The sequence below is a fragment of the Molossus molossus genome, unplaced genomic scaffold, assembly GCF_014108415.1.
Source record: "Molossus molossus isolate mMolMol1 unplaced genomic scaffold, mMolMol1.p scaffold_m16_p_2, whole genome shotgun sequence".
Taxonomy (NCBI): domain Eukaryota; kingdom Metazoa; phylum Chordata; class Mammalia; order Chiroptera; family Molossidae; genus Molossus; species Molossus molossus.
Window position 1 is genome coordinate 116,732,716 of NW_023425355.1, and position 27,770 is coordinate 116,760,485.

Consider the following 27,770-nt stretch of genomic DNA (forward strand, 5'->3'; position numbering starts at 1 on the left):
GGGAGGAGGGTGTCAATGGGGAAAAAAGGAGAAACATCTGTAACAAAAATAAATTAGTAAAAAATGTTTTAAATGGAACCATCATGTGACCCAATGATCCCACTTCTAGGAATATGTCCTAAGAATCCTGAAAGACCATTCAGAAAGAATATATGCACCCCTATGTTCATAGCATCATTATTAACAATAGCTATTATCTGGAAACAGCCCAAGTGCCCATCAATAAATGAGTGGATAAAAAAGCTGTGGCACATTTACATGATGGAATACTATGCAGTTATGAAAAGGAAGGATCTCTTACCATTTGAGAGAGCATGGAGTGACCTTGAGAGTATTATGCTAAGCAAAATAAGCCCGTCAGAGAAAGACTAGTATTGCATGATGTCACTTATATGTAGACTCTAATGAACAAAATAAACTGATAAACAAAATAGATCCATAGACATAGAAGCATAGAACAGACTGATGAATGTCAGAGGGAAGGGATGGGGGAAGAGATTAATCAAAAAACATATCTGCATATGCATAACCCATGGGCACAGACAATAGTGTGGTGAAGGCTTGGGAGGTAACGGGAGCAGGGTGGAGAGGGTCATTGGGAGAAAAAAGGGGAGACATCTGTAATACTCTCAACAATAAAAATAAATTTTAAAATAATTTGGGAAAAATTAAGGGTAAACTTTCCTTTCCTGTTTCCTTTATTCCGGATAATATAAATAATGTCTTCTTAAGATGAAAAATTAGGCAGGCAAATAAATTTCTACAGATTTGGGTTGAAAAATATTAATTTGTGTATATATAAATGAGAGAGACTTGGGGCTTTTTGAGGTAATATTTTGGCAAGAAAATGATTATGAGTTATTTCTTATTCAGGGAGTAAGTTTATATCTTCCATTTGGTTCAAAGAATAACTAGTAAAGAGATGAGAACTTATTACCATGAAGGACCATTTAGAAAGTGGAAGGATACTCGGGATTATGTCCTTTACACGTAGGCAGATTGAGGGAGAGCCTCAACAATCCACATGACACCTTCTAGTTAAATCATTCCTATACCCTCTGTTGAAAGAAGATAGTCCACTAAACTATACACTTTCTTTATTGTATTCTTTGTATATTACCATAGACAGGAAAAAAAACTTTGGTGTTTACTAGGAAAAAAAAACCAAAAACTTTCCTCCTGTAATATTATGAGCCTTTTCCCCTACAGAATGTTCTATTGCATCTTCATTGAAAATCTAATTTGTAGTTCATCTCTTACTCATTTAAGTCATAGATATCTGCTGGAAAGTATCAGTCAACCAGCCTGAAATCATTCTTCTAATGAGGGAAGTAGAATGTAAACATAATTACTTTTTTTTTTTTTGTCCTCTGTAAAATACATTATTTTTAAAGTTCCACTGATGTTACTTAAATTTTTAACTAAATATTTTAAAATTACATCATAATGATTCAACCTTCCATATTTTAGTCACCCACATGTGACACCTAGCTTTAATTACATTACAATAATCCAGTAATACAAATTTTATTATCTTGAAGAAAAACGAGTAAAATCGGGCTAAAATATGGCAAGTAGTGTATTTATGGAAATATCCAAAGTGTGGTATGCGTAAATGCATGATGAACATAAACATGAAAAAATTAAATAGTTCCTGCTGAAGAACTTGAACCTATGAAAATGTCTCTCTCTCTAATGGATCTTACATTCTTAGCTAGGTATATCTATGGTTTTACCACTGTTCACAAATATTTCCTTAGTGTTGTAATACTAAGTATTCATTACAGAACAGAGATATGTGCTCTAGAAGGACTCTCCTTCCCACAAATCACTGGAAAAAACTCCAGAGATTAGGCACAGTTATAGCTGTTTTCTAAGAATTTCATCATTTGCCTTTATAAACGAATGTCTGTTTACCTCATTTGCCTGAAAATTGCAATATATCAATAAGATGGATCATTTGGCTTCTTTGTTGGTCCTGTGGGATATGAACACAGCCCACAGTTCTACCAGCAGCTGACTGCTTGGTAAATGTTTACTTATAAATTAGTGTGGGTGATAATTTATTAAGGTAATAAGCATAGATTACATTTAATGGCTTAGACATTATGTATTATGAACACAGTATTTTATGTTTAGTTGAGGCAAATGTATAAGATTATTAATATGATACCTAAATATAACTCAGAAACTGTGAATTAGAGAGTTGAAACCAGGTCAAATCATGTATTATAATGCATCGTTACTTAAATTAAGGGCTTTAGAAAAGTTTCACAATGGCAAAGCAATATCATATTGTTCACCTATTCCATGTATCAGGATTTGTTTATTTCTTTTAGATTCTCTTCTCCTTTTCCCATAAACTGACTCATTCTGTTACTGAAGAACATCATTTCTCTCTTGAAAATCATTACAGCATTAAAACTTTGGCTTCTGGAGCTGAGGTGAATAATCTGTCAGCAGGGACACCATGACAGCCTAGGATGACACAACAAAGAAAGAGAAAGAAATAAATGGGTATTAGCAAGAGTCTGCTTAGAGACCTAAGGGGAACTGGGTTGCAGTTTTGAAGGCCTGTAGTTAAAATATGTTTTCCCAAGGAAATGATAAGGGGACACTTCCAATCTAATATTTATTTTTATTTAGATAAAGGAAAGTCAAGAAGGATCAGACTGACCCAAATATATACACAAACACCATGCTTATTTAGGCCTCATTCCAAGATTAGTTGAAATGAGGTATCATGGTGGTAGCCATGATTAGATTTTCACATGGTAAATGAAACCTACGTATTGGCTGGTTTTAGAGAAATATAATCCCTCCCATCCTCATGTTTATACTGTGGTTTGGGCACTTGTAATCTAAGTCAGATGTAAAATAATAAAAGTGAATTGTCTGGGCTAACAAATAATATCTATTTGAATCTGAGTCCTGATGAAAAAATATTTATAACCAAGAGTACAACTTCCCATTAGACTGTCAGCTACAAATGGGAATTTTCACTTTCACCCTTCCTAACTTCCACTATAATGGCAATAGAAATAATATCAAAGAATGAGGACAAATGTTTATTGAGTGCTTACTATGTGCCAGACTAAGTGTCTTATCATGATTTGCCAAGCACTGTGCTAGGTGCTGTGGTAAGCTGGAGAGAAATGTTTATGCATTATCTCATTTAATGCAACAGCATTCTGAAGTAGCTTCTATTATTATCATTCATTTATAGATAAGGAAATCTGTCCTGGTAATGACAGATAATATAGAACTGGATTTGGACCCAGATTTCTCTGACTTCACTCTTTTTTTTTTTTATTGCTTTTTTTTTCTTTTTTATTAATTTATTTTTGTGACAAATGTTTCTCCTTTTTTCCCCATTGACACCCTCCTCCCCATCCCCCCCACCCCATTCCCAGCTTTCTTGTCCAATGTCCATCAGTTATGCATATATGCATATAAGCTCTGTGGTTTAGCTCTTCCCTCCCCCCACACCCCCTTTTCTGAGAGTTGTCAGTCTGTACCCTACTTCCACGTCTCTGGGTCTTCCCTGTTCCTCAGACTGTTATGTTCATTATATTCCACAAATAAGTGAGATCATGTGGTATTTGTCATTCTCTGCTTGGCTTGTTTCACTTAGGATAGTACTCTCCAGGTCTCTGCATGTCGTCTCAAAGGATAAGAGATCTTTCTTTCTTACAGCTGCATAGTACTCCATTGTGTATATGTACCACTGCTTTTTTATCCACTTGTCTACTGATGGACACTTGGGCTATTTCCAGATCTTAGCTGTTGTAAATAGTGCCGCTATGAACATGGGGGTACATATATTCTTCCTGATTGGTGTTTCAGGCTTCGTAGGGTATATTCCTAGAAGCAGGATCACTGGGTCAAATGGCATTACAATTTTTCATTTTTGAGGTAACACCACATAGTGTTTTCCATAGTGGCTGCATCAGTCTGCATCCCCACCAGTTGTGTACTAGAGTCCCCTTTTCTCCACACCCTCACCAACACTTGTTGTTTGATGATTTGTTGATGGCGGCCATTCTGACAGGTGTGAGGTAATACCTCATTGTTGTTTTAATTTGCATCTCTCTAATGATTAGTGATGTTGAGCATTTCTTCATATGTCTCTTGGCCATTTACATGTCCTGTTTGGAGAGGTGTCTATTCAGTTCCTCTGTCCATTTTTTAATTGGGTTCTTTGTCTTCCTTTTGTTGAGTTGTATGAGCACTCTCTATATTTTGGAAATTAACCCCTTATCTGACTTCATTCTTAAGAGGTAGGTTTATTACCTTTCAAGTACTTGCTCTTTCTTTTACACCATATTTCATATGTTTCTCTAGCCTATATCAGAAGTGCAGGTCTTATATTGAAAAAGTGTTCACTGAGTATATTTGTTGTGCAATGACCATGTGCTGGGCCTTGTGTTGAGTGCTTTATGTGCATCCTACTCTTTAATAACCCTTTCTACTGTGAGGCATTAAGAGATAAAATACAGATGAGGAAACTGAGACATAGGTTTTTTCCTGAGTGGTGTTAGTGAGGATGGACTTCGATTGCCTGTCCCTAGACCTTACTCTTACCTCATTTAATCCTCACAATCTTATGAAGTTGTTTATATTTTTATTCCCATTTTTTATATGAATAAATTGGGCTTAGAGAAGTTACAGTACTTGATCAATATTATACAAAGAGCCAGGATTGTAACCTGATTTCCAAAGCCTGTGTTCTAGAACAAGTACCCTATATTGCCTTCAGGCTACAAAAATGTATTCTTCCTGATTCTTCTTGTGCACATATTTAGGGTATTTGTCAGGCACCATTTTAAGTATAATAAAGAACAGTACAGCCAATATCAGTGCTGTAATGGATGTTTTATTGTAATGGGGGACAGGCAACAAACAAATAAGAGAATATCAGGTAGCCTAGCCAGTGTGGCTCAGTGGATTGAGCATCATCCCATGAACTGAGAGGTCTGTGTTCAATTCCCAGCCAGAGCCCATGCTGGGGTTGTGGGCTCAATCCCCAGTAGAGAGCATGCAAGAGGCAGCCGATAGATGTATGTCTCTCACTTTGATGTTTCTATCTCTCTCTCTAAAAAAAAATCATTAAAAACATATTTTTTTAAAAAAGAAAATATCAGGTAATAATAAAAGTTGTTAAAAAATAAAATTATATAAAGGCGCCTGGGAAACCACTTAAAAGTAGGGGCCAGTGAAGACCTTGTTAAAGGAATGACATTTAAGTTGAGATCTGAATGAGAAGAAGAAAGTAAAAAGGCCAAATTCTGGGATTAAAGCATCTTCCAGGTAAAATATTTTAAGCTTTTTTATAGGTTCCTGGGACCTCATCTCAGATTTTATTTTGTTCTTAATTGTCATTGCATATGTCAAATTTATTTTCAAAAGTAAAATCTTAGAAATTCAACCTGGAGTAGAGTTTCCAGATTTAGCTGAACAAATAAATACAGACAGACACTTAAATTGGCATTTCAGATAAACAAGGTTTTTTGAAACTATAAGTATGTTCCAAATGTTGCATAGGACATTAGATATACTAAAGAATTATTTCTTTATCTGAAATTTCAATTTAACTGGATGTCTCATATTTTATCTGGCACTCCTAACATGGAGATAAGAAAGAGACTATAAAATAATGTGAATTATATTTTCAGTGGTGTTGTATATCTGAGTGTGATCCTGATAGCAGTACTTTTGAAATGTCAGCTTTTTTGGCAGGATCCCTTTAGGTTACTTTAATTCCACTGCAAAATTTGTAGGCAGAGGAAGAAACACTCCTGATTTTTGTGAGTCCTACAGCCTTACTAATTATTGAAAGCTTTTGGTGGAGGAGAGGGTGCAAAATAATGATCTGAAGGCTTTTGCACTATGGACAGAATGATATGATTACTAGAGTGTTATGAACAATATTGCAGGAAATCACCAAGCGCAGAGTCCTTAAAAAGCTACTGAGTGCTGAAAGGGTATATTTTTTAAAGGTAAAATAAAAAAGAAAGCTATGTTTTTAGAACAAGTCCTTCACCCTATTCACTGTACCTTATATACCAGTCATTATGGGCATCTCAGAACTTGAAGGTAGGGTTTATCTTTCCTTCCGCCTTCCATCCTGATCTTAAATGAAATTGTTTGTGTGGAAATCATTCTCTAGACTGTAGTACTGTTCAGTAGAACTTTCTGCAGTGATGAAAATGTTCTATATCTGTTCTGGCAAATACAAATAGTGTAGCCACTGGATGGCTATTGAACACTTCAAATGTGGTTAGTATGGCCCTGGCTGGTTTGGTTCATCAGTTAGAGCGTCAGCCCACCAACCAAAGGTTGTAGGTTTAATTCCTGATCAAGGGCAGGTACCTGGGTTGAAGGTTTGATCCCAGACCCTGGTTGGGGTTGTGTGGGAGGCAACCAATTGATTGTCTCTCTCCCATCGATATTTCTCTCTCTCTCTCTCTCCCCCTCCCTCCCTTCCACTCTATGAAGAAATGCTCAACATCACTAATCATCAGAGAGATGCAAATTAAAACAACAATGAGGTATCACCTCACACCCATCAGAATGGCCGCCATCAACAAATCATCAAACAACAAGTGTTGGCGAGGGTGTGGAGAAAAGGGAACTCTAGTACACTGCTGGTGGGAATATAGACTGGTACAGCCACAACGGAAAACAATATGGTGCTACCTCAAAAAATTAAAAATTGAACTGCCATTTGACCCAGTGATCCTGCTTCTAGGAATATACCCTAAGAAGCCTGAAACACCAATCAAGAAGAATATATGTACCCCCATATTCATAGCAGCACTATTTACAATAGCTAAGATCTGGAAAAAGCCCAAGTGTCCATCAGTAGACGAATGGATAAAAAAGTGGTGGTACATATACACAATGGAGTACTATGCAGCTGTAAGAAAGAAAGATCTCTTATCCTTTGAGACGACATGGAGGGACCTGGAAAGTATTATCCTAAGTGAAATAAGCCAAGCAGAAAAAGACAAATACCACATGATCTCACTTATATACGGAATATAATGAACATAACAGTCTGAGGAATATGGTAGACCCAGAAACATGGAAGTAGGGTACAGACTGACAACCCTCAGAAGGGTAGTGGGGGTGGGAAGGGATAAACCACAGAACTTATATGCATGTATGCATAACCAATAGACATGGACAACAAAGCTGGGAACGGGGTGGGATGGATGGGGAGGGAGGTGCCAATGGGATAAAAAAGGAGAAACATCTGTAACAAAAATAAAATTAAAAAAAAAATAATTAAAAAAACCTGGACATAATCCTAGCAGGCAACTAAACATGTAATGAAAATAAAGGTAATGCAATATCTTAAAAAAATAAAATTAAAATTAAAAATAATAATAATAAATGGAAAAATATTCTTGGGTGAAGATTAACCAAAACAAAAAAACAAAACAAAACAAAACAAAAACAAAAAACGTGGTTAGTATGTCTAAGCAATTATATCTTAAATTTTATTATATGTTCATTAGAAGTTTAAATTTAAATAGCCACATGCACCTAGTAGCTATTGTATAGAATCAGAAAGTTTGAGAGGAAAACAAGTATTGTGCCTTTAGAACATCCCAGAAGTCTAACAAAGAAATGCTGAGCCTAAATGCCATTCTAAATAAGCTGTCTAAGAATAATTTATTTGCCTAAGAATTTAGACTAGATAGTCTCTAAGATCTCATCCTACTTGAAAATTATATGCTTTTATGAACTTTACAGGCTGCAGGGACTGTACAAAATACATATTTTAAACTCCAATGCCTGGCATACAGTGGATATTCAGTATATGGTTGTTGAAGTGAGCTTAACTCAATGGGACATCCAAATCATCTAGCTTAGAGACATAAACAGTGTAGTATGTATGTCATCACCTCCCTTTCAGAATCCATGTCAGGTATCACTAGTCAGCTATACCACTCTTTCTTTCCATTAGCACAGATAAGCTTAAAACTGTCTGAACATAGGACTCCAAGTAGCCTATTAATGTAGTCCCTGGACCAGCAGCATCAGCATCCCTGGGAACATGTTGAAAACACAGGTTCTCAGGCCCCAATACAGAACTCATGAGGAACTGATGGAAGAAGCCAGGAAGCCAACCAAAAGGGCAAACCAACTAAACAGCTACCAGAATTGCCAATCTAGAAAAGTACTTAAATATAACTTCAGATTAAAAGCTAGTTGCCATCTATATAGCTGGATCTGCTCACTGTACATATGAGGAAACTGAAGTAGAGCAGTAATATGTATCTAAGATGATACAGCTGACTAGTATTATAGACAGTTATAAAATTCAAGTCTCCTCACTACCAGTTATGTGTTCTTTCTATTTTAGACTCTCCATCTTCATTTTAACATAGCTATATTTCTTGTTTTCTTTAAAATATAATTTCCCCTAATAACAGTGGAGTACCTCAGGAAATTAGGGGATAAAGAGACAGTATTAGAACATAGAAGGATGGGAAATGGGTAGGCATAAGATTTCATTGTATGTATGTATATATACATATATATTTATATACATATAGTTATCCTTATAAACATTTCAACTATGTGAATATATTATGTATTTAATTTTTAAAGTAAATTTAAAGATGTTGTTTAATTAAAGTTCTTTAAAAATTGAGAAGTGCAGTGCTTCTCCATAAATGATATTTTAGAAAGCTTTTTTTTAGTTTTCTTCCCTTCCCCTTGAATTTCTAAAAGGAACTACTTTAACTATTTAGGCTGATTTATCTTTGTAACTTCAATCATCTTCTGATAAAAAATAGAGCTTGAGGAAATTTTTGCTGTTTCTTCTTGAGGTATATGGTTGAATAGCTCACATTTCCTTCCTTCCTTCCTTCCTTCCTTCCTTCCTTCCTTCCTTCCTTCCTTCCTTCCTTCCTTCCTTCCTTCTCTCTCTCTCTCTCTCTCTCTCTCTCTCTCTCTCTCTCTCCTCTTTCTTAGCATTTGCTGAGTAGGCATATTGTCTGAACAATGATCAAAGCATCATTTTTCTTTCTTCGTTTTTTTTTTTTTTTTTTAATATTCCCTGTGGATGCTTGCTGTTGTCTGGTTTATATGATTCTACTTTTTATGTTCTTTTTTTTCCCACACATTTTTTTTTCATTATCTAGGTCTTTGCTTTTCAAAATGTGGTCCACAGGACAGAGGAATCTGCATTACCTGAGTGCTTGTCAGAAATGCTAAATCTCGGGCCCCATCTCAGACCTAAGACCTACTGAATCCCAACCTGCACTTTAACAAGAAATTAAAGTTTCAGAAGCACTGGTCCATGTGACATGGCAATTGCCATCTGTCCATAGTTAGCATCCTGAAGTGGCAAGCTAGAAGGTATAGTAAAAAAAAAAAAAATCATCCTTCTTATTAGATACGACAAATTTAGGCCTGATACACAACTTTCCATTGCAAAGGGAGTCATGAATGGCTTTCCAGTCAAGCCATAGTGGAACTTGAATTTCTACTGGTCACTGTATTGGATCAACAATGAAGATGCTGATGGTTATAATTATAATAACAAGGTTTGCAGTGTATTAGATATCATACTAAGTTATTTACATGTATTATTTTAATGCTCACAATAAATATCAATCCCCATTTACAGAATAAATAAATAATTAGCAGATAGTCCTTTTTAGTTTATTTTTTGCTACTCCAGAGGATGAAAGCTATAAACTACATTTCCCAGACTACCTTGCAGCTAGGGTTCAAACATGCCACTTAGCTGCATATACTCAAGACAGGGAGCCATAAGTGATCTAAATGCAGTGGAAGCCATTCTCTGGGAGAGTGGATCTTCTGATCCATATACAGGTAGAGATATTTGGTTCAGCTGGGGCAGCTACAATGCAGTATCTAGCATTTAGTTTAAAAGGCCTTAGTTACAAGGTTATGGGTGGCTGTGTCAATGCTGTTTTTGCTACAAAAGTACTACAGTGTTGTTAGGTGATTTTATTGCCTGTGTTGTTTCTGAATGTGGGGTGTCCAAGAATGGTTTGCTATACCCTCTTTCCCTAGATATTCTGGGAGCTGCTTAATGTCTTTTAATAAATTCCTTTCCAATTACCTACCTAGAGTAGACTCTATTGTTTACCAGTAAAACCCAGACTGGTATAGTAATTGAGATCAGTTAAACCACTAAAGGCTAAAAAAATTATGGTACTAAATTATGACAGTATTCAGTTTTCCAGAAAAGAAGGTGAAATTTGGGATATTGTAAAGTAGAGACTTGAGGTTAATGTTTCCTAGAAAAGCAGTGATGAAAATGAAACTGGTAGCATTATGTTAAAGGGACCAATAATTTTTAAGTTATTTTGCTGCAATTCTGGAAATGTACCATACCTAAAAACAAATGTGTCTGTATGGCCAAAGTCAAGTAGAGAACCAAAACCGTTATCTAGGTAAGTTATGAAAGGAAGGAAATAAGATTTCTTTAAATGGCTCATTTTATAGCAGGCACTGAATAAGGGCCTCTATAAACATTAGCAAGGAAATTGTAAAATAAGAATTATACAAATTATAACACTTAGTAGGCAATGGTGGCTTGTGTTCAGATCAAGAAGAGTAAGAATTTCAATTAAAATAGATATATTTGGAGTGAGATTAGTTTTACTCAATTAAAATATACTAAGAATGATACTAAGCAATAATAATCTATTATGAACTTTCTGGAATAAATAAATGCTATATAAGCAAGTAAAATAGGTGGATAATCTCAGTTGCTTATTATTTGCCAAAAAACATGAATAACCAAGTTAGGGCCACAGAGAGAACTCCTTATTCTCTATTCCCCATTTCTTGCTTACCATGATTGTCCACTTTCTGTTTTCAGCCTCTGGGAATACTAGTGATCTTGGTGAATAAAACACTTCATCATCCACTTCTTCTGGCTTTCTAGGCAAGCAGTGTAAAAATGTCCAGTCAGAGGCAGCAACTTTAGCAGTCTAAGGAAGAGATGGGGATACGACTGAGTTTTGAGTATTATATGTGGCGATCATATTTGTATTCTTCAATATTTAAAAACATATATGGCCTGGAGTCAGAGTTCATTGCAGAGGGAGAGATTAAGGGTCATGCAAAGAGACAAAGAAGGGTGTAAACTCAAGGCACCCAGGAGAAATGTATACGGTACTTTCAACTTATGGAACTTTATAGTCATTTTTTAAATTTGGGAAATCATCACTCCAAATTAAACCAGTAACTCAGTTTTTCTGGTACTCTCTGTAGGGGGGTGGTGGACATTTTAGTAAAGAACTCTATTAGTATAATATGTGGCTGATAGCAAAAGTCACCAATTATCACCCAACATATTTTAAAAGTTGCTTTTATGTGTTATGTTTTTTTTGTTGTTGGTGTTAATCCTCACCCAAGGATATTTTTTCCATTGACTTTTTATATAGAGTGGAAGGGAGGGAGGGTAGGAGAGAGGGAGATATATATATATGTGTGTGTGTGTGTATATATGTATATATATATATATATATATATATATATATATATATATAGAGAGAGAGAGAGAGAGAGAGAGACATTAACATGAAAGAGACCCATTGATTGGTTGCCTTCCCGACTGGGGCCAGAGATCAAATCTGCAACAGAGATGTGCCCTTGACCAGGAATTGAACCTATGACCCTTTGGTGCACAGGCCAACGCTCTAACCACTGAGAAAAACCATTCAGGGCTAATTATGTTATATTTTGAGCTTACAAATTATGGTTTTTAGTACTTGAAGCATGCTTTACTACCACTTAAAACAACTTGAAAAGGAGCGCTGAGATAGGAGTGCATTAAGCAGGATTATGGGCACTGTGCATGATGTTTAATTCTTAATGCAAATGTCCTAACAGTTTTAATTTTCTTCAACAATTAATTCTTGCAAGTTACATTTTCCCATCCATTTCTATTGTTCAATTATAAATTCAAAACTACATTCCATCATAATTTCTTACATCAAAATTAATGCCTTTGTATTTAAATTTTGTTTTAACTCCCACTCTAGGTCTAGATTCAGAACCTTCTTAGTTTCTAAATACTGGAAATGTGACAAGGGAAAAGAATAAAATTTGAACCTGTCATACATCAGTGAGATTGCAGCTCTTAATGTCTACAATTCCAGCACCAGAAAAATGTCTAAGTTTGATTAAGGTAAGTATGAGGTAAACCACAGGGAACTTAAAAATTCTCCATGGATACAGAGAACAGAGTGACAGCTCTCAGAGGGGGGGGGGGGTGTAGGAGGGCTAGAGGGAAAAGATGAAGGAATTAAGCAAAATAAAAAAAAACACCAACAACTGATAGACTGACAACATATGGCGATTACCAGAGGGTAAGGGGGTGGGGAGAGGTAAGAGGGTAAAGGGGGGAGATAAATGATGATGGAAGGAGACATGACTTGGGGTGGTGAATACACAAAACAATATACAGATGACATATTTTAAGATTGTGCACCTGAACTCTGTTTTTTTCTCAGTGGTTAGAGCATCAGCATATGGACTGAAAGGTTGTGGGTTTGATTCCTAGTCAAGGGCACGTACTTGGGTTGCAGGTTTGATCCCCAGCCCTAGTTGGTGTTGTGTGGGAGGCAACCAATCAATGTGTGTCTCTCACATCAGTGCTTCTCTCTCTTCTCTCTTTCTCTTCCACTCCCTTCCCTTCCACTCTCTAAAAATCAATAAAAAAATATCCTTGGATGAGGATTAACCAAAACAAGTAAACAAACAAACAAACAAACAAACAAAAAATGATTGTGTCCCTGAAACCTATGTAATTTTATTAACCAATGTCACCCCCAAAAATTCAATAAAAATAAAAATTCTCCATTAAAATATTTGCCATATATATGACAAGGGCTTGGCTATAATATATAAATAACTCCTATAACCAATAATGAAAGGCAAAAGAAATAGAAAATGGGCAAAAGATATGATAGTGGTTTATAGAAAAAGACATAGAAATAGCCAATAAACACAAAAAGGATGTTTAATTTCATTAGTCATCAGGGAAATACAAATTTTAAACAGCATGAGATGCCAATTTTTAAAATTAAAAATGTAAATAACCGTAATGGAGAAACTGTGGAACGACTATAAGTTGTCAATCCTTTCGGATGGGCAATTTAGCAGTATTTCACATGTCTTAATAAGTATGTGCCATTTCACCCAGAAATTCTTCATCTAGGGATCTATTCTCCAGTAATATTTTCACAAAGAAATATATATATAAGGATGTTCATTGTAGTATTGTTTGTAATGGAGATAATTGAAAATAGCCTACTATATTAACATGAAACATTTCAAGTGAATTATATAGTCCACTAATACTTTGGAATTCTATGCAGCCATTAAAAGCAATGAAAAATATCTAAAAGAAAAGATATAAAATCTAAAATTTGTTAAGTGAAAAAGTAAGTCAGAATAATATGTATAATATACCATTTATGATAAATCAATAGTTGTTTGTATAGGTATATGTAAATACACACATCAAATTGATAAACACTGGCTATCTCTGGGAATAGTTAATGTTAAGGGGAGGGGAAAAAGACATTTTTACTTTTTATTTTGCAAACTTTGTCCTATTGACATATATAAACAAGGAGCTTATATTTATATATTACTTTATCAATAACATATCTACTATACTTGCTTAATCTCTTTCTGCACTAAAACAGATTATTTGCTCTGCTGACAAAATCCCAATGTCCACCTGACTTCTAGGGTTTTCCTCCAGAACAGTGGTTCTCCAAGTGTGACCCTAGAGCAGCAGCATTGCATCACTAGTGAACTTGGTAGAAGTGCAAATTCCTGGGTCCCACCCCTGACCTACTACTGATGCAGCATCCCTATGGGAGTGAGGTCCTGCCAGCTGGTATTAATACCTCCTCCAGGCAATTCTAAGGCATGTTTAAGATTGAGAAGCATTGCTTCAGATATTCATGAAAGGCCTCCCATCAGATGAGACTCCCCTGGGAATGCCCTGGAGACAGCAAAACTCAACTGGACTTGAGTCCTTAGAAAACAGAGTCAAGGACCAGCCTGAAAAACATAATTATGGGGCTTTTCTTAGAGAAGAAATCAGAAGAATCTGCATATAACAGAAGTAACCTTATGTCTCTAAACACATAAAGCATAAAGCATTCTAACAACTCCATTGCTGTGAGAGGAAAAATATTGCTTCTTTCTTCTGTTTGGGTTTTAAATTTCTTCAACGAGGACAAAAGTATATTTCTAAAGGACAAAGCTAATCTTCAGGAGAAGATAAATCTCTAGGGTGTAGAGTCAGTGAGTCCTTCATAGGGAATGAAAGGACAGTCTGCTCTCCCAAAAATAAATGAGTGATTAGATGGTTCTGGCCTTTATGAATGGACTTTATGAACCTTCAGAGAGGCATCAATTTGTACCTTCATTGTAACCTGATAACCTTGGAAAGCCTGGAGCCGCTTTTTCTTCTCCTCTTCTTGTCCCATGCTTATCCAAGTGTCTGTAATTAATACATTGCCTCCACGAGCCGCTTCCAATGGATCATTTGTCAGCGACAGCTTGGTACTATTCTAGAATATACAAGCATGCCAATTAAACAACTTCATGGGACAGAGAAAGGCAATAATAATTTCATATATAAGGAACATACCTCCTTGGCATACTGCTCTGCCAACTTGATTATACTGGGATCCGGCTCATAACCCTGCAGGGGGGAAGAATTTAACTGTTATTTAGGTCATTTTACTATATATATACTTTCTTACATATGCATTGTATTCTTTTTAACAGTATTCCCACGCTTTTTCCCTTTTTTTGCTTTAAGTTGTAGAGCAACTATGTTCAGTAGTATATGATATTTACAACTTGATCAAACCTTAATAGTGCTTTTTGAAATTTGAAAAGATAACAAATTGCCCCATTTTTCTTTTATTGTCTTGACTTCTTTAGTCATAAAGAAATGGAATAGGATGCTTTTTAGATCTTGGTAGCACTGATTCTTGTTCCTCTAATAGCTTCAGAGGATCACATACATAATTCTACAACCTTAAGAATTTTTGTCGCAGAGTCTTTCCATGAGACGTTTTTTTTTGTTTTTTTTTCCCCAATGCTCTTTTGTCTGAAATGCTTTTCCACACCCAGTCCATGAAGATAACACTTTCAGGTCTCGGCTCAAATATTTCCTACTGAGAAAAACCTTTCCTGACCACCCCAGCTAAATACTAACGACTTATATGCACATCTTATTCTTTTGCACTCATTAACAAATGTTCTGAGTGTTGGGAAAGCAAGGTGCCTAGGGCACAGAATTGAAGGAGGTGCTCATTGTGAAGATTATGCAAACACAAATTTTGCACCATCAGGTGCCTCACTTGCACACCCTAGTCTTAACTCTAGGTGACGGGACATTATGAGAGCAACTAAAGCCACTCATGCTATTCCAGACTGAACAGGTAGCTCCTCTGCCTCCATCCTCTGCTTCCTATTTGTTCTGTACTTTACAGCAAGAATTGTTTTCTCTGAAACTTTCAATGTTTACTTTTGTTTCTTAAATTGAAGCTGATTAAGAGTATCAAGGTTCCCCACTGACATCCCCTGCTTCTGTCTAATTCTTCTCAACATCTTGCTGCAGGAAAGCCAATCTTATTGACATCCTTGCATATGTCTTTCCCTTTTTTTGTCATCAAAAAATGTTCCCTTTTTACCCTTGAACACCTCCCATTTTGTCCCCTCCTGGGTATCTTCAAAGGAACATGTCAGCTCCTCCTTTGTCAAAACACTTGCCCAGCTTCACCTCTGCACCTTCCATATGGGTCTTGTCAGTCCAAACACCATAATTATTCCCACTTTCCTTCATGCTTCCCATTTTCCTGAATTCTTAGCATTGATTGTGAGTTGGTTTCTATAAATTCTCAGTATGGCATTGTGGTGGATGCTGTGATGTGCCACCTAGATTCCCCTTAATGAATAAAGGATTCCCCCCCACCCCCCCAGCTGGTGGGCATGCTGCTGAAACATGAAGAGAGCTGAGGCACTCAAACTCCCACACATACCTTTCTAGGGCAACCTACATTCCATGATTGGTTGATGGGAGGGTATGAAAACCTCACTCCTTCCTCCCAACTCAGGACAGCTCTGAATGGCCATCTCAGATTTATCACTCTCCATAAGGTCAGCAGAGGCTGTTGTTAGGCCTGCATCACAGCTTCCTTTCTCCCTATGCTTACTCCTGCTTCCTTTTCCTCCCTTCCACAGGTGTTGATCTCAAAGGCATGCCCTAATAAATATCCTGAACAAGATACTGTCACACAATCTGCTTTCCAGGAATCTCAATACATGACAGGTATGTTCACGTTTATTCATTTGAAATTGTGTTTATTTGCACGTGATTGTCTACCATCATTTCTTCTCTCATTACAAAATTCTTGAAGAAAGAAACTATTTAGATGTTGATGATGATGGCTACCGACATTTTAGCAGCTTTACTACCCTTCAAATAGCCATACATTTAAAGCTTTGTTTATGGGGCTTTGGGGAAGGTAAATTATAAAGGTTTGCTAATTTACTAACTAATATTGTGACCATTCATACTGGTAAACATAAATGAAGAGACTTGGCTATTACCCCATGTGCCTCCTGCCCTGAAAATTTAGCCTTTTCTTTGAAGAGCAGGTTTTTATACTCCTTAAGCATAATTATTCTTAAAGAAAGAATCAATAAGTACTTAGGGAACCAACAGAGAGGTTTGGAAATTAGAAAATCACCCAACCTTGCGTGCACTGGGCCATGACTGAGAGTACGAAGCAGAATTCTTCATTCACAGTTTAGCTTTCAATACTAAATCACTCATTGGCCTTTACATAAATCTTAAAACCAGAGGAAGAAGCTGATTAACAAACCCAGTTCAATCTAAATATTCACTTAGAATGATGTTAAAATCATTACCATCAATCGTTTATGGAGCAATTTTACAATCAAGGACAAAATTATGTTTTCTTGAACAAGTAAGTTACTCTTGGTTGAAGAATGGGGAAACAGATTAATTATGGCCTTGGAAACTTTTTATTGCTTCTTAAATTTACAATAAATCTCCTAGCTCTATCTCTAAAGGAAATAGGTCTGCTTATAAATTGATGGAACAACTTCTACATTATCAGACTTTCCAGAAGACATTTTAAAACTCTTACTCGCACCAAGAATTAACCAGGTTTTAGTACTCTTTATCATTTAAATGAGTTTCTGCATAAGAACAATACTGAAATTACTCTGTAATATTGGAATTTTTTTCTTTGATGATGATAAAACATCTTTGACATGCAATAAGATGTTTAAATCATATTCCTCTAACCAAATAAATCCCTTTAAAAAACACTGTATAGCAGGGAACAATTATTGTTAATGTATGTTTTATCTGTAAAAAACTAAATGCAGTAATAGTTCTCATTAATACAGTGTTTTTTTTTCAAACTAGATTTTTAATGAGAGTGCTAACTCTTCTGATAAAGAGAAGCACCACCTTAAGCACATGTCAGACCTGGCCCTTTCTGTTCATGTTTAACAAAAGAAGATTGTTGTAAGTTATCTCTCTGAGTCCCCAACGTTTACTATAATGGGGTGGCTTCCAATACATGCTATTGCCTTGGCCTGCTTTTTCTTCTATGGCAAGTATATCAGGCAGAATAGTGTCCTCCAAAAACTTCATTACCATCTAGGACCTCAGAATGTGATCTTATTTAGAAGTAGGGTCATTGTAGATGTCATTAGTTAAGATGAGATCATGCTGAATCAGGGTGAGCCTAAATTTACTATGACTGCTATCTTCATAAAAGAGGGACATTTGTAAAGAGAAACACAGGCAAAAATGAAGAAGATAAGGCAGAGATTGAAGTGATACAACCACAAACCAAGGAATGCCTGGGGCCACCAGAAATGGGAAGAGACAAGGAAGGATCCTTCCCTGGAGGTTTCAAAGGGAGTGTGGCCCTCCAACACCTTGATTTTGGACTTTTAGTCTCTAGAGCAAACAGAAACAATAAATTTCTATTGCTTTAAGCCAACCAGTTTGTGGTAATTTGTTAGCTCCTGCAAATTAAGGCAGCAGGGTGCATTGACTAAAACTGGTCCAGCAAGAGTACTAGGGAAAAGCAATTTGTTTTGTTTTGTTCTGGTAGGATGTAGCAGAAAATGCTGATGCGCTACATGGATGCCATCAGAGTGTCCCTTTTTTTAAAATATGTTTTTATTGATTTTTTTTTATCCTCACCTGAGGACATTATTCCTTTTTGTTGTTGTTGTTCAGATAGAGTGGGAGGGAGGGAGGAAGTGGGGGGGAGAGAGAGAGAGAGAGAGAGAGAGAGGAGAGAGAGAGAGAAACATTGACATGAAAGGGACACACATCGAGTGGCTGCCACCTGCACGACTCAACCAGGGCCGGGGTCGAACTGCAACCGAGGTACGTGCCCTTAGCAGGAACTGAACCCGCGTCTCTCTGGACCACAGGCCAACACTCTAAGTGCTGAACCAAACCGACCAAGGCTTTTATTGATTTTTTTTAGAGAGAGAGGAAGGGAGACAGAGAGAGAAACATCTGTGTGAGAGAGAAACATCAATCGGCTGCCTCCTGCACGCCCCTCACTGGGGATCGAGCCAGCAACCCAGGCCTGCGCCCTGACCAGGAATCAATCTGGGATCTCTCAGTTCATGGAACAACGCTCAATCCACTGAGCCACACAGGGTGGGACAGATGGCCCCTTTTCATAGCTTTGTTCCCTCTCCTCATCTCAATGTGCTTTTCTAATAGAGTGCTCACTCTTCTTCAGAAGATGACTGTTGGGCTACTAGCTGCTTTTCCTGCCAAAAGTGCCAGGAGATTTGGCACCACACCAATCCTTGCTGTTCTTGACCAAGAAAGAAGTGGTTCAAAGGATGAAAGCCTGCTTTCCTTTCCCCACGTTGAGAAAATTCTGGGGCAAAACTTACACTCCAGAGCACTTGTGGGATCAAGCAGAAGCTCCCTTCTGTGAGACTGTACCTGACATGGCACTATAGTTTGCTTGGAACTCTACCAGTTTTAGCACTGATAGTCCCATGTCCCCAGAAATCTCTACTCCTGGGAAAACCATGATGGTTGGTCACTGTAACTGGCATTCTTGCTTAGATTCTTCCCTTTCTTCTGCTCCCCCTGTTCCCCTACAGGTTTTCCTTAGGAGTACTTTCTTAATAAATCACTTGTATACAAATCGTCATGGGGGGTCTTCTTTTCGAGAACCTGGCCCAAGAAATTGATAGAGGGTGGGGGTGAAGATTCAGTGCATGAACACCTCAAGGACTGGAATATTTCCTGCTGGAGAAATTCAGTTATTAATCGACATTATCAAATTTATGTTCTCAATGATTGGCAAATAAGCATCTCAAACTCAAGAAACAGAAGCTGGGAGGAATTTTCAGACCTCACATATTTACCTCTAAATGTCTTAGCTTATCAGACTAAACCATAGCAGTGCCTATTGAGATAACAACAAACACATGCTTGATTAGAAACACACTGGTGTACAATAATTGTGAATAGTCATTGTTAATGAAGGGTTCAATTCTATCTTTTACTTTGTTTCTGAAATGGTTTCTATTCAGGCTACTTTTCCCTTCAAAAGACTCCTGATAAAATATTATTGTTCAGTGAGAAACATAATGGAGAGAACAATTCAGTAGAGATGGGATTTTTTAAAAGATTCTGTGGAAGTCCTTCATGACTGCTTTGTGTACGAGTCTTTTAAAGGTTTAATTTTTATCCTCTAAAAGGCCAATTTATTTGTTTGAGGCTGTGGGTATCTTAATCTAGGGCTTGTCCTAGGGAGATCTACACTTTTTATTTTGATGTATTTATTTATGCTTTTAGGTCATTATATAAGTAAAACATTTACATTTTAAAAATTTTAAATCATATAAAGGAATATACCATGAAAAGAAAATCTTCCTCTTTCCTCTATTCTTGAACCTCCCAGTTCCCCTTCTTGGAGAAACAACTATTATCAGTTCATTATATATTAGAAGGATCACTTTGGACCTCTGAAAGAAGTCTTGCTTCCTATATATTCTATGAGAGATTAGCTGAAACATAGGAAGGATGTGGGAGTCAGGTTCACAGCCATGTGGGACTGAGATTTAAAAAGCTTACAAGTCCCTCAAGTTGAGTTTAAAACACTAAACTGGTATAGATGCTATTACTGTGACCTTCATATTAAATTGACATTTTTCTATCAGACTGTAGTATAGTAATCCTCTGTTATATGTGATTTAATTTTTCCCAGTTTCAGTTACCCACATTTAACCATTGTTCAAATATACTAAAAGGAAAATTCCAGAAATAAACAATTGATAAGTTTTAAATTTTGTGTTGTTCTGAATAGTATGATGAAATCTTGCACCATCCCTCTCCATCCCACCCAGGACATGAATCATCCCTTTGTCTAGCATATCTATGCTGTATACACTGCCTGCTCTTAGCCACTGAGCAGCCACCTCAGTTACCAGATCAACTGTCAAGGTATTCCAATGCTTATGTTCAGGTAAGCCTTATTTTACTTAATTATCTCATTCACCTCACTTCATCTCATCATGTAGGAATATTACCATCTCATATCATCACAAGAAGAAGGGAAGTGCACTACAATAAGATATTAGAGAGAGAGATGTCACATTCACATAACTTTTATTATATATTATAATTGTTCTATTCTATTATTAATTATTGTTAATCTCTTACTGGGCCAACTTTATCATGGAGATATATATATATATATGTGTGTGTATATATATATACACACACACACACACACACACACAGTGTTATATAGAGTTTGGTTCTCTCCATGTTATCAAGCATCCACTGGAGATTTTGAAACAAATCCCCCATGGATAAGGGGTGGACTACTGTATTAGAATAATGACAGCATTCTAGCTGTGCCTTGTGAAATCTATACTGTCTGGATTTTATTGCTTTCTTCAGCCTTTGTGGTAGCAATACACAAGGATGCCAGTCATCACAATGGCTTGTTTCAGGGCATTTGAGGGGATAATTCAGACCTGCTTTTACATAGACTCATAAGATGAAAGGCATCAGCCAAGACTATCTCTTATTATAGAGATGGGAAATTGGGCACTCCAGATGCCAAATAGCTATAACAGTAGAGCTGGTAACATAACCTAAATGTTATGTCCTCACTGGTGCTTTTGAATGCAATAGAGGTTTGTTTTCACTGGGTAATTGCATCTGGGGATGATTTAAGGAGGGGGGTTTAGTTTCAAGGCAGAAAGTTTCCCTACCTTTGGAGTAGCTGCCTGAATGTGCATTCCGAATTTTGCTGCACTCATCATTATGGAGTGCAGGATGTTGTTCCCATCCCCAATCCAGCTGAGAGTGAGGCCTTTCAGAGAGCCATAGTGTTCCTAAAAGGAAAGGGATGAAGGAGGTTATATGTGGCAGGAAATCCACTTATGTGAAACAAATATTAGGGTTAAAATAGAAGAAACAGTCTTTATCCCAATTTGAATACTTTTTTGGAATGATTAAGCTACTTTTTGAATTACACAGAGTAATTAAATAATATGCATGTATAACCACAAAAAATAGCAAAATTGCCAGATATCTTAAACCAAGATAGCATATGAATTCATATAAATACTCATATTTTCAAACTTTTAAAATTTGAATCTTTGCTGTATTTATTCATTCATTCAACAAATGAAGCACCACCTATGTTCATTTTCCTTGGCTCTGTAGGTATAACAATGAACAAAGGAGAGAATAAAATTACTACCTTTATGGAGCTTACATTTCTTGGTATAAGAAAGGGCAAAGAGCCTTGGCTGGCATGACTCAGTGGTTAGCATGTGGGCCCAAGCATCAGAGGGTCATGGGTTTGATTCTCGGTCAAGGACACGTACCTGGGTTGCAGGTTCAGTCCCTGGCCCCAGTCCCTGGAGGCAACCAGTCAATGTATCTCACATCAATGTTTCTCTCTCTCTTTCTCTCTCTCCCCCCTCCCTCCCTTCCACTCTCTAAAAATCAATAGAAAAAAACAATCCTTGGGTGAGGATTAACCAAAAAAAAGACATGAAAAGAAAGGGAAATACAGTGAACCTAGAACAGTGTAGCATGGTACTTGAGTATGTTTCCATGTATATAAAGTTGAAAAACATGCCCATTAATATTCTTAGCTGTTTACAGATATAGGCATGTATAGCTCAACTATAAACACATGCCTAGGAATTATAAATACAGATATCAGGATCATAATTACCTTGTGGGGTGGGAGGAAATGAGATTAGGAAGAGTTACATGGTCAGCTTCAATTCTATCGGTAATGTTTTATTCAAAATCAACAAAAAAAGTCTAAAATAAGATTTGACGAAACTGTATGATGGGCATATGGTTGTTTGTTTTATTTTTCTTGAAGTATCTGTAGGTTATATATAGAAATAAGATTAAAAAGGTAAAAGCTAAGCAATTTGGAGATCACAGAACTACTGGGTGGCTAAGCTAGGATTTAAATTTGGGTCCATATAATTTAGATTCCATGCTCTTAATAGGCTCCTATTTATTCATTCAGCTCTCACTTTGAGGATCGTCTATATGAAGGCATTGCAACAGGTCCTGCAGGGGACAATATGATAAATAGGATATTTCACTGTCCCTCAATGAATTTATAATCTAGTAATAATAAAGCCCCAGGGCAAAGCATTCAGTTATCTGGCATATATGTAAAGCCACATTCACAAATTGCCACTTGGTATCTAATATCGTTGTATCATTCTCTCTGCATGAATCTTATCCTCATCACCAATGAGTTTCATTTTGAGTTTAATTCACATTTATATGTGCATAGCTTATTCAAATGAGGAGGAATATGGACCTATCCAGTTTTCTGTCTCCCCAGAATAGTCCATAGGCACAGAAACCATGGTTTTCAGTATTCCCAGTTGCAAAACTATATAGATTGGCTGTGACAAAACAAACAAGATAAATCTTTCAAAGTTATTCAAGTTCCTAATTTGGGGGTACATGGCTAAATTTGAGCCTCAATTCTATGTATTCTCCATGTCCTTAACTCCATTCTTAAATTAGCAGTTTACTAAAATGATAGGAAATAGCCTTCTTCTCAGAAAGTGATTTTGTAATTGACCATCTTTGAATATTCAAAGTACACTCCACCAGTTTTCACTCCCAAGCCACGGGGCCTGATGTATAGAGGATTACATAAAGCTTTTTTATTCTGTATGTTCCAGCATTCCCTATTCACCCATCATGTTAAATATGGCACCAAAAAGCAAAATGATTGAAAGAGCAGGGGATGAGAGAGAGGTAAAAGAGGCTGGGAGTTGGGTTGAAAACAGAAGGCTCTTATAATATTTTTAACAATGCCCTGTTCCTTGAATATCTAATATACAAGCATATGCTATAATTCTTTGCCAAGATGATATATGAAAACAAAACACCAATACCATCATTGAAATGGTTCCATTTAGAGCTAGCCAAGAACTATTTATTGATTTTGCTCTTGTATAAGGCAAGGAAATAAGCCAACCTGGAGCGTGAGGTAATCAGCCAGGATCTGGATAGGATGGTACAAATCTGACAGCCCATTGACAATGGGGATGGATGCTTCTTTAGCCAGGATGTCCAGATCTGATTGTTTATACACTCGAGCCAACACTGCATCTGTCATGCTGGATAACACACTGCAGCAAACCAAGAAAAGATAATTTAAGTTAATTATGCATAATAATTCCTTCTTTAATATAGAATCTTAAACAGTAAAAAGAAATGCTGATAAATTAGAATTTTTCCTAAGTTACAACTACCCATCACCACAAAAGATTTAAAAGCTAATATTAAACATGTCATCACAGAAGCCAGATGTTGTTCCACTGATGTCTTAAACAGTGGCTACTGATTTTACTATTTTTTACAGAGATGAGAAATCAATTGTGGGACTAGCAGTCATAATGATGAATTATGATTAATAAGTAGCAGTTGGTAAAGTTAAAAGAGATAAGACCACAAACGAGATGTACAAGGAAACATTAATGACCTGGCATGTGGCTAATTTTCTTTTGCACCATTCCACAGACAAGTATATATTTTCACTTTAAAATGGAAAGTACCAGTGTAGCAACCACAGAAGTGTACACACAGATTGCCTTACAAGAGAGAACCTTCTAGGAGGAGTGTCATTGGTTCATAACCCCCAGCTGCTGTACCTTCAGAATCCACTGCAGCTTTCTTGCTGAGGCCCCACTTTCCTCAGGTTGTTCCCACCAATGACTGAGCATGGTGGAGGCACCAAAGCTGGGCCATTCTACCTGACACAAGACTTTTCTGATAAGCACTCTGGTAGGGCTCCTCATCAGCCTGGCCGAGAATTTCTCAGAGCTGCACGGTGACTGAAGTTCTTTGTATCCTACCCGTTCCTTCCTCCTCTCCTTTCACTGGGGTCAGACCTGCATCACCCTCTGAAAGCTCTCCCTGGTTACTTCTGCTTTCTCTCTCCTTAATGCTTTATAGTTGTTTTCCCAAATACATCTCTTGCATGTCTAAGTCCTTCCAGTGCACTTGTACTGACCTAGCCAACAATGAACTCTTGCAGAGGCTGAGCCTGAGAAGGCATTTAGCCCTTGTCCCTGCACTCTGCATATCTATCAGCATCTCTGCAAAAGACAGAAATTGTTCAACATCAATTGTACCACACACACACACACACACACACACACACACACACACTCTACCAAGAAAGCAACACAAATCAAATCATGGCCACAATTTGAAACCATAGAAAGATAGATATTATTAATCTCATCTTATAGTTGAAGGACCTGAGACACAGGGAGCTTAAGTAACTTGCCCTGAATCACACAGCTAATTAAGTTGGAGGAGCTCATATTCACATCAAAGCCAGTTTAACACAAACGTCCAGTTCTTACCATTACAACACATGGCCTCAAATTTGTAGATGATACAAATCTGAAAGGAGAGCCTGAGATTCAAATTTTAAGATCTCTCCACGTGTCATAATAATGGTGGTCCCTCAGCTAAAGCTTCAGCCTTACAAAAATAGCAAGAATCGCTTTTTGTTTAAAATCTTATTGTTGTTGTTGTTGTTGTTGTTATTATTTAAGGGAAACCCTCACAACAGAGGCTTCTAATCATTTTAGTTTTAAGAAACTACTCTTAACAGCAAAATTTATGGAAATCCTCTCATGATAGTAGTTATATTAAACATAGAGTCATGATTATAAGGTATCCAGTTAGTCTGGGGTTCTAAATCTGGGTCTGTAACTTACTGTGTGACTTTGGACATGTTTTTTTAATTTACCTATGATTTAGTTTCTTCATCTGTAAAGCCATAACAATATCTATCCCATTGGGTCATTGTTAGGATTACCTGAGATAATTTATATAAAATGCATGGTATGATGCCTTGTTCATAGTAAGAGATCAAAAAAGAGTAGATTTTACTGTGTCAAAAAAAAAAAGGAAAAAAAATCTGGTATGTATTCAGTTAAGTCTTCATAAATTTGTATTTTAATAATCATATACAGGTGGAACAAAAGTAGGTTTATAATTGTGAGTATGTAAAACACAGTTTATTCTTATATTACTATTGATTAATTATTGTATTATTTTTCATGCAAACAACTGTAAATGTACTTTGGCCCACCCTGTATATTTGGAAAATTAGACCCTCTTATATATCTGAGACATATTATTTACTTGGTTTATAGAAAATTGTTGATACTTGTAAAATGTAAGGAACACTAAAAAACTCCTTGCTCCCAGGGATTAGAGAATCAAAGATTAAAAACTATATTCTTATAATAATATTTTCTAGACTCAGATTTTTCAAGCTTTCATTGATTTCTCATACCCATAGTTCTCAGACTTTCAGATTTCATGGATCAGCAAAATTTCCAAAAACATATGGAGATCAACATAAGATTCCCAACTTTTGTTTAGTAAATTACAGGCATGAGGAACAAGCTGATAAATACATATAATTTGTTAGTATCTCCACTTAATAAGTGGGCATTTTGACACCAAAAAAGGTGTGGATGGCCTAATCTCAAAGAATTATTCTTCAAATAGAATTAATTTATGAAATTTACATATTTTCTTTCTTTCTTTCTTTCTTTCTTTCTTTCTTTCTTTCTTTCTTTCTTTCTTTCTTTCTTTCTTTCTTTCTTTCTTTCGTTTTAATTTGACCTGTTCTGATGAAAACTTCCTGTGGCACGGCATCAGTAGAAGGGTCAGGATAAGGGATCCAGTGCTCTAAACTATCTAAGCATATTGTATATTATAGCATGAAAGAGCTGAATAAAGGAGCCACTATATAGTTTCTCTTGTAAACACATCATGTTTAATGGTTAACTAAGACAGGGGTTTTCAAATTTTGCTGTACATGAAAGTTACCTGGACAGATTTTAAAACTCTTGATGCCCAGGCCGTAATCTCTATTAATTATGTCAGAAAATTAGACTCTCTAGAGGTCAGTATTTTTTAAAACTTTCCAAAAAATTCCAATGTCCAGCCAATGTTGAGAACCAAGGCAAACAACTCATTCCTCAGATCAACAGTATCAGCACCAAACTATAGAATTACAGGCCCAACACAGATTTACTGAATCAGAATCTACATTTTAACACGGTTTTCAGGTGACTCATTTGTATATCAAAGTGTGAGACTTTTGATAAAGAAGAAATTGAGGACACCATATTTTTTAAAGTACCATCCATTTTTTCTTAGAAATTTAACCAGTGCCACCACCGCGCCCCCCCACCAGAAACAAAAACAAAAATAAAAAACAAATAAACCAAGAGATGGCAGCCCAGAAAGACAGAGACTTTCTCTGTAATCTCATTAACAGGGAGTGCTTTCCAGTTCCCTGCCATTAAGGCCCACTCCTTAGAGTAATCAGCTACCCTGACCTATTGGACAGCCTAAGGCAATGGTTCCCAAACTTGGGTGTGTATCAAAACTAAGTGAAGACCTACTAAACTACAGAGGCCCAAGCTCCTAAAATAGTGTAGAGTCTGGGTCTTTTTACTCAATTCCCTGTTTCAGAAGAATTAGTTGATTTTATGATCCCTAAAATCCTATGAGAGGGGTGTTGGACCCCAAAGGATTTCTTTAAATATTCATCACTCTTTAAAGTGTATACAAGTAGGATAAAGAAAATCTGGATTAACTATTGCAGTTGACTTTCTGGAATCTCACTCAGAAAAACAAATTTACTTCTACTGTAGCCTCTTAAATAATTGTAGGCAGCTAGGCCATGGCTGTCAACTCTTGTTGAGTTTTGCCAGATTTTGTATATATTACACATAAAAGTTATCTTTTTTTTTTTTTTATCCTCACTCGAGGACATTTTTCGATATTTTGTTCAGATAGAATGGGAGGGAGAGAGAGAGAGAAACATCGACGTGAAAGGGACACATCGAGTGGTTGCCATTCGCACAACCCAACCAGGGCCGGGGACAAACTGCAGCCAAGGTATATGCCCTTAGCGGGAAGCGAACCTGGGTCTCTCCAGACTGCAGGCCAACGCTCTAACCGCTGAGCCAAACCGGCCAGGGCACATAAAAGTTATCTTAACCTCATAGATGAGGAAACTGAGATCTTTGAGAACCTTGAAGTAACTAGCACAAGTTTAGGAAAGAATGAAGAAAGATGAAGCTGAAAGATGGAGATGATAGGG

The 27,770-nt window shown here is 36.7% G+C and overlaps 1 protein-coding gene across 1 annotated transcript in view; it reads right to left on the bottom strand.

The window, feature by feature from the left end:
- Positions 1-2,046: 2,046 nt before the first annotated feature.
- OTC (ornithine carbamoyltransferase) overlaps positions 2,047-27,770 on the bottom strand; it is a 63,184-nt gene continuing 37,460 nt past the window's right edge. Inside the window, exons 5-10 of the mRNA XM_036271314.1 lie at positions 23,604-23,757; positions 21,343-21,465; positions 14,672-14,725; positions 14,442-14,591; positions 10,848-10,985; positions 2,047-2,478 (exon numbers count right to left, since the gene is read on the bottom strand). Of these exons, the coding sequence (XP_036127207.1) occupies positions 2,419-2,478; positions 10,848-10,985; positions 14,442-14,591; positions 14,672-14,725; positions 21,343-21,465; positions 23,604-23,757 (679 nt within the window). The 3' untranslated portion in view covers positions 2,047-2,418. The remainder of the gene's footprint in view (positions 2,479-10,847; positions 10,986-14,441; positions 14,592-14,671; positions 14,726-21,342; positions 21,466-23,603; positions 23,758-27,770) is intronic.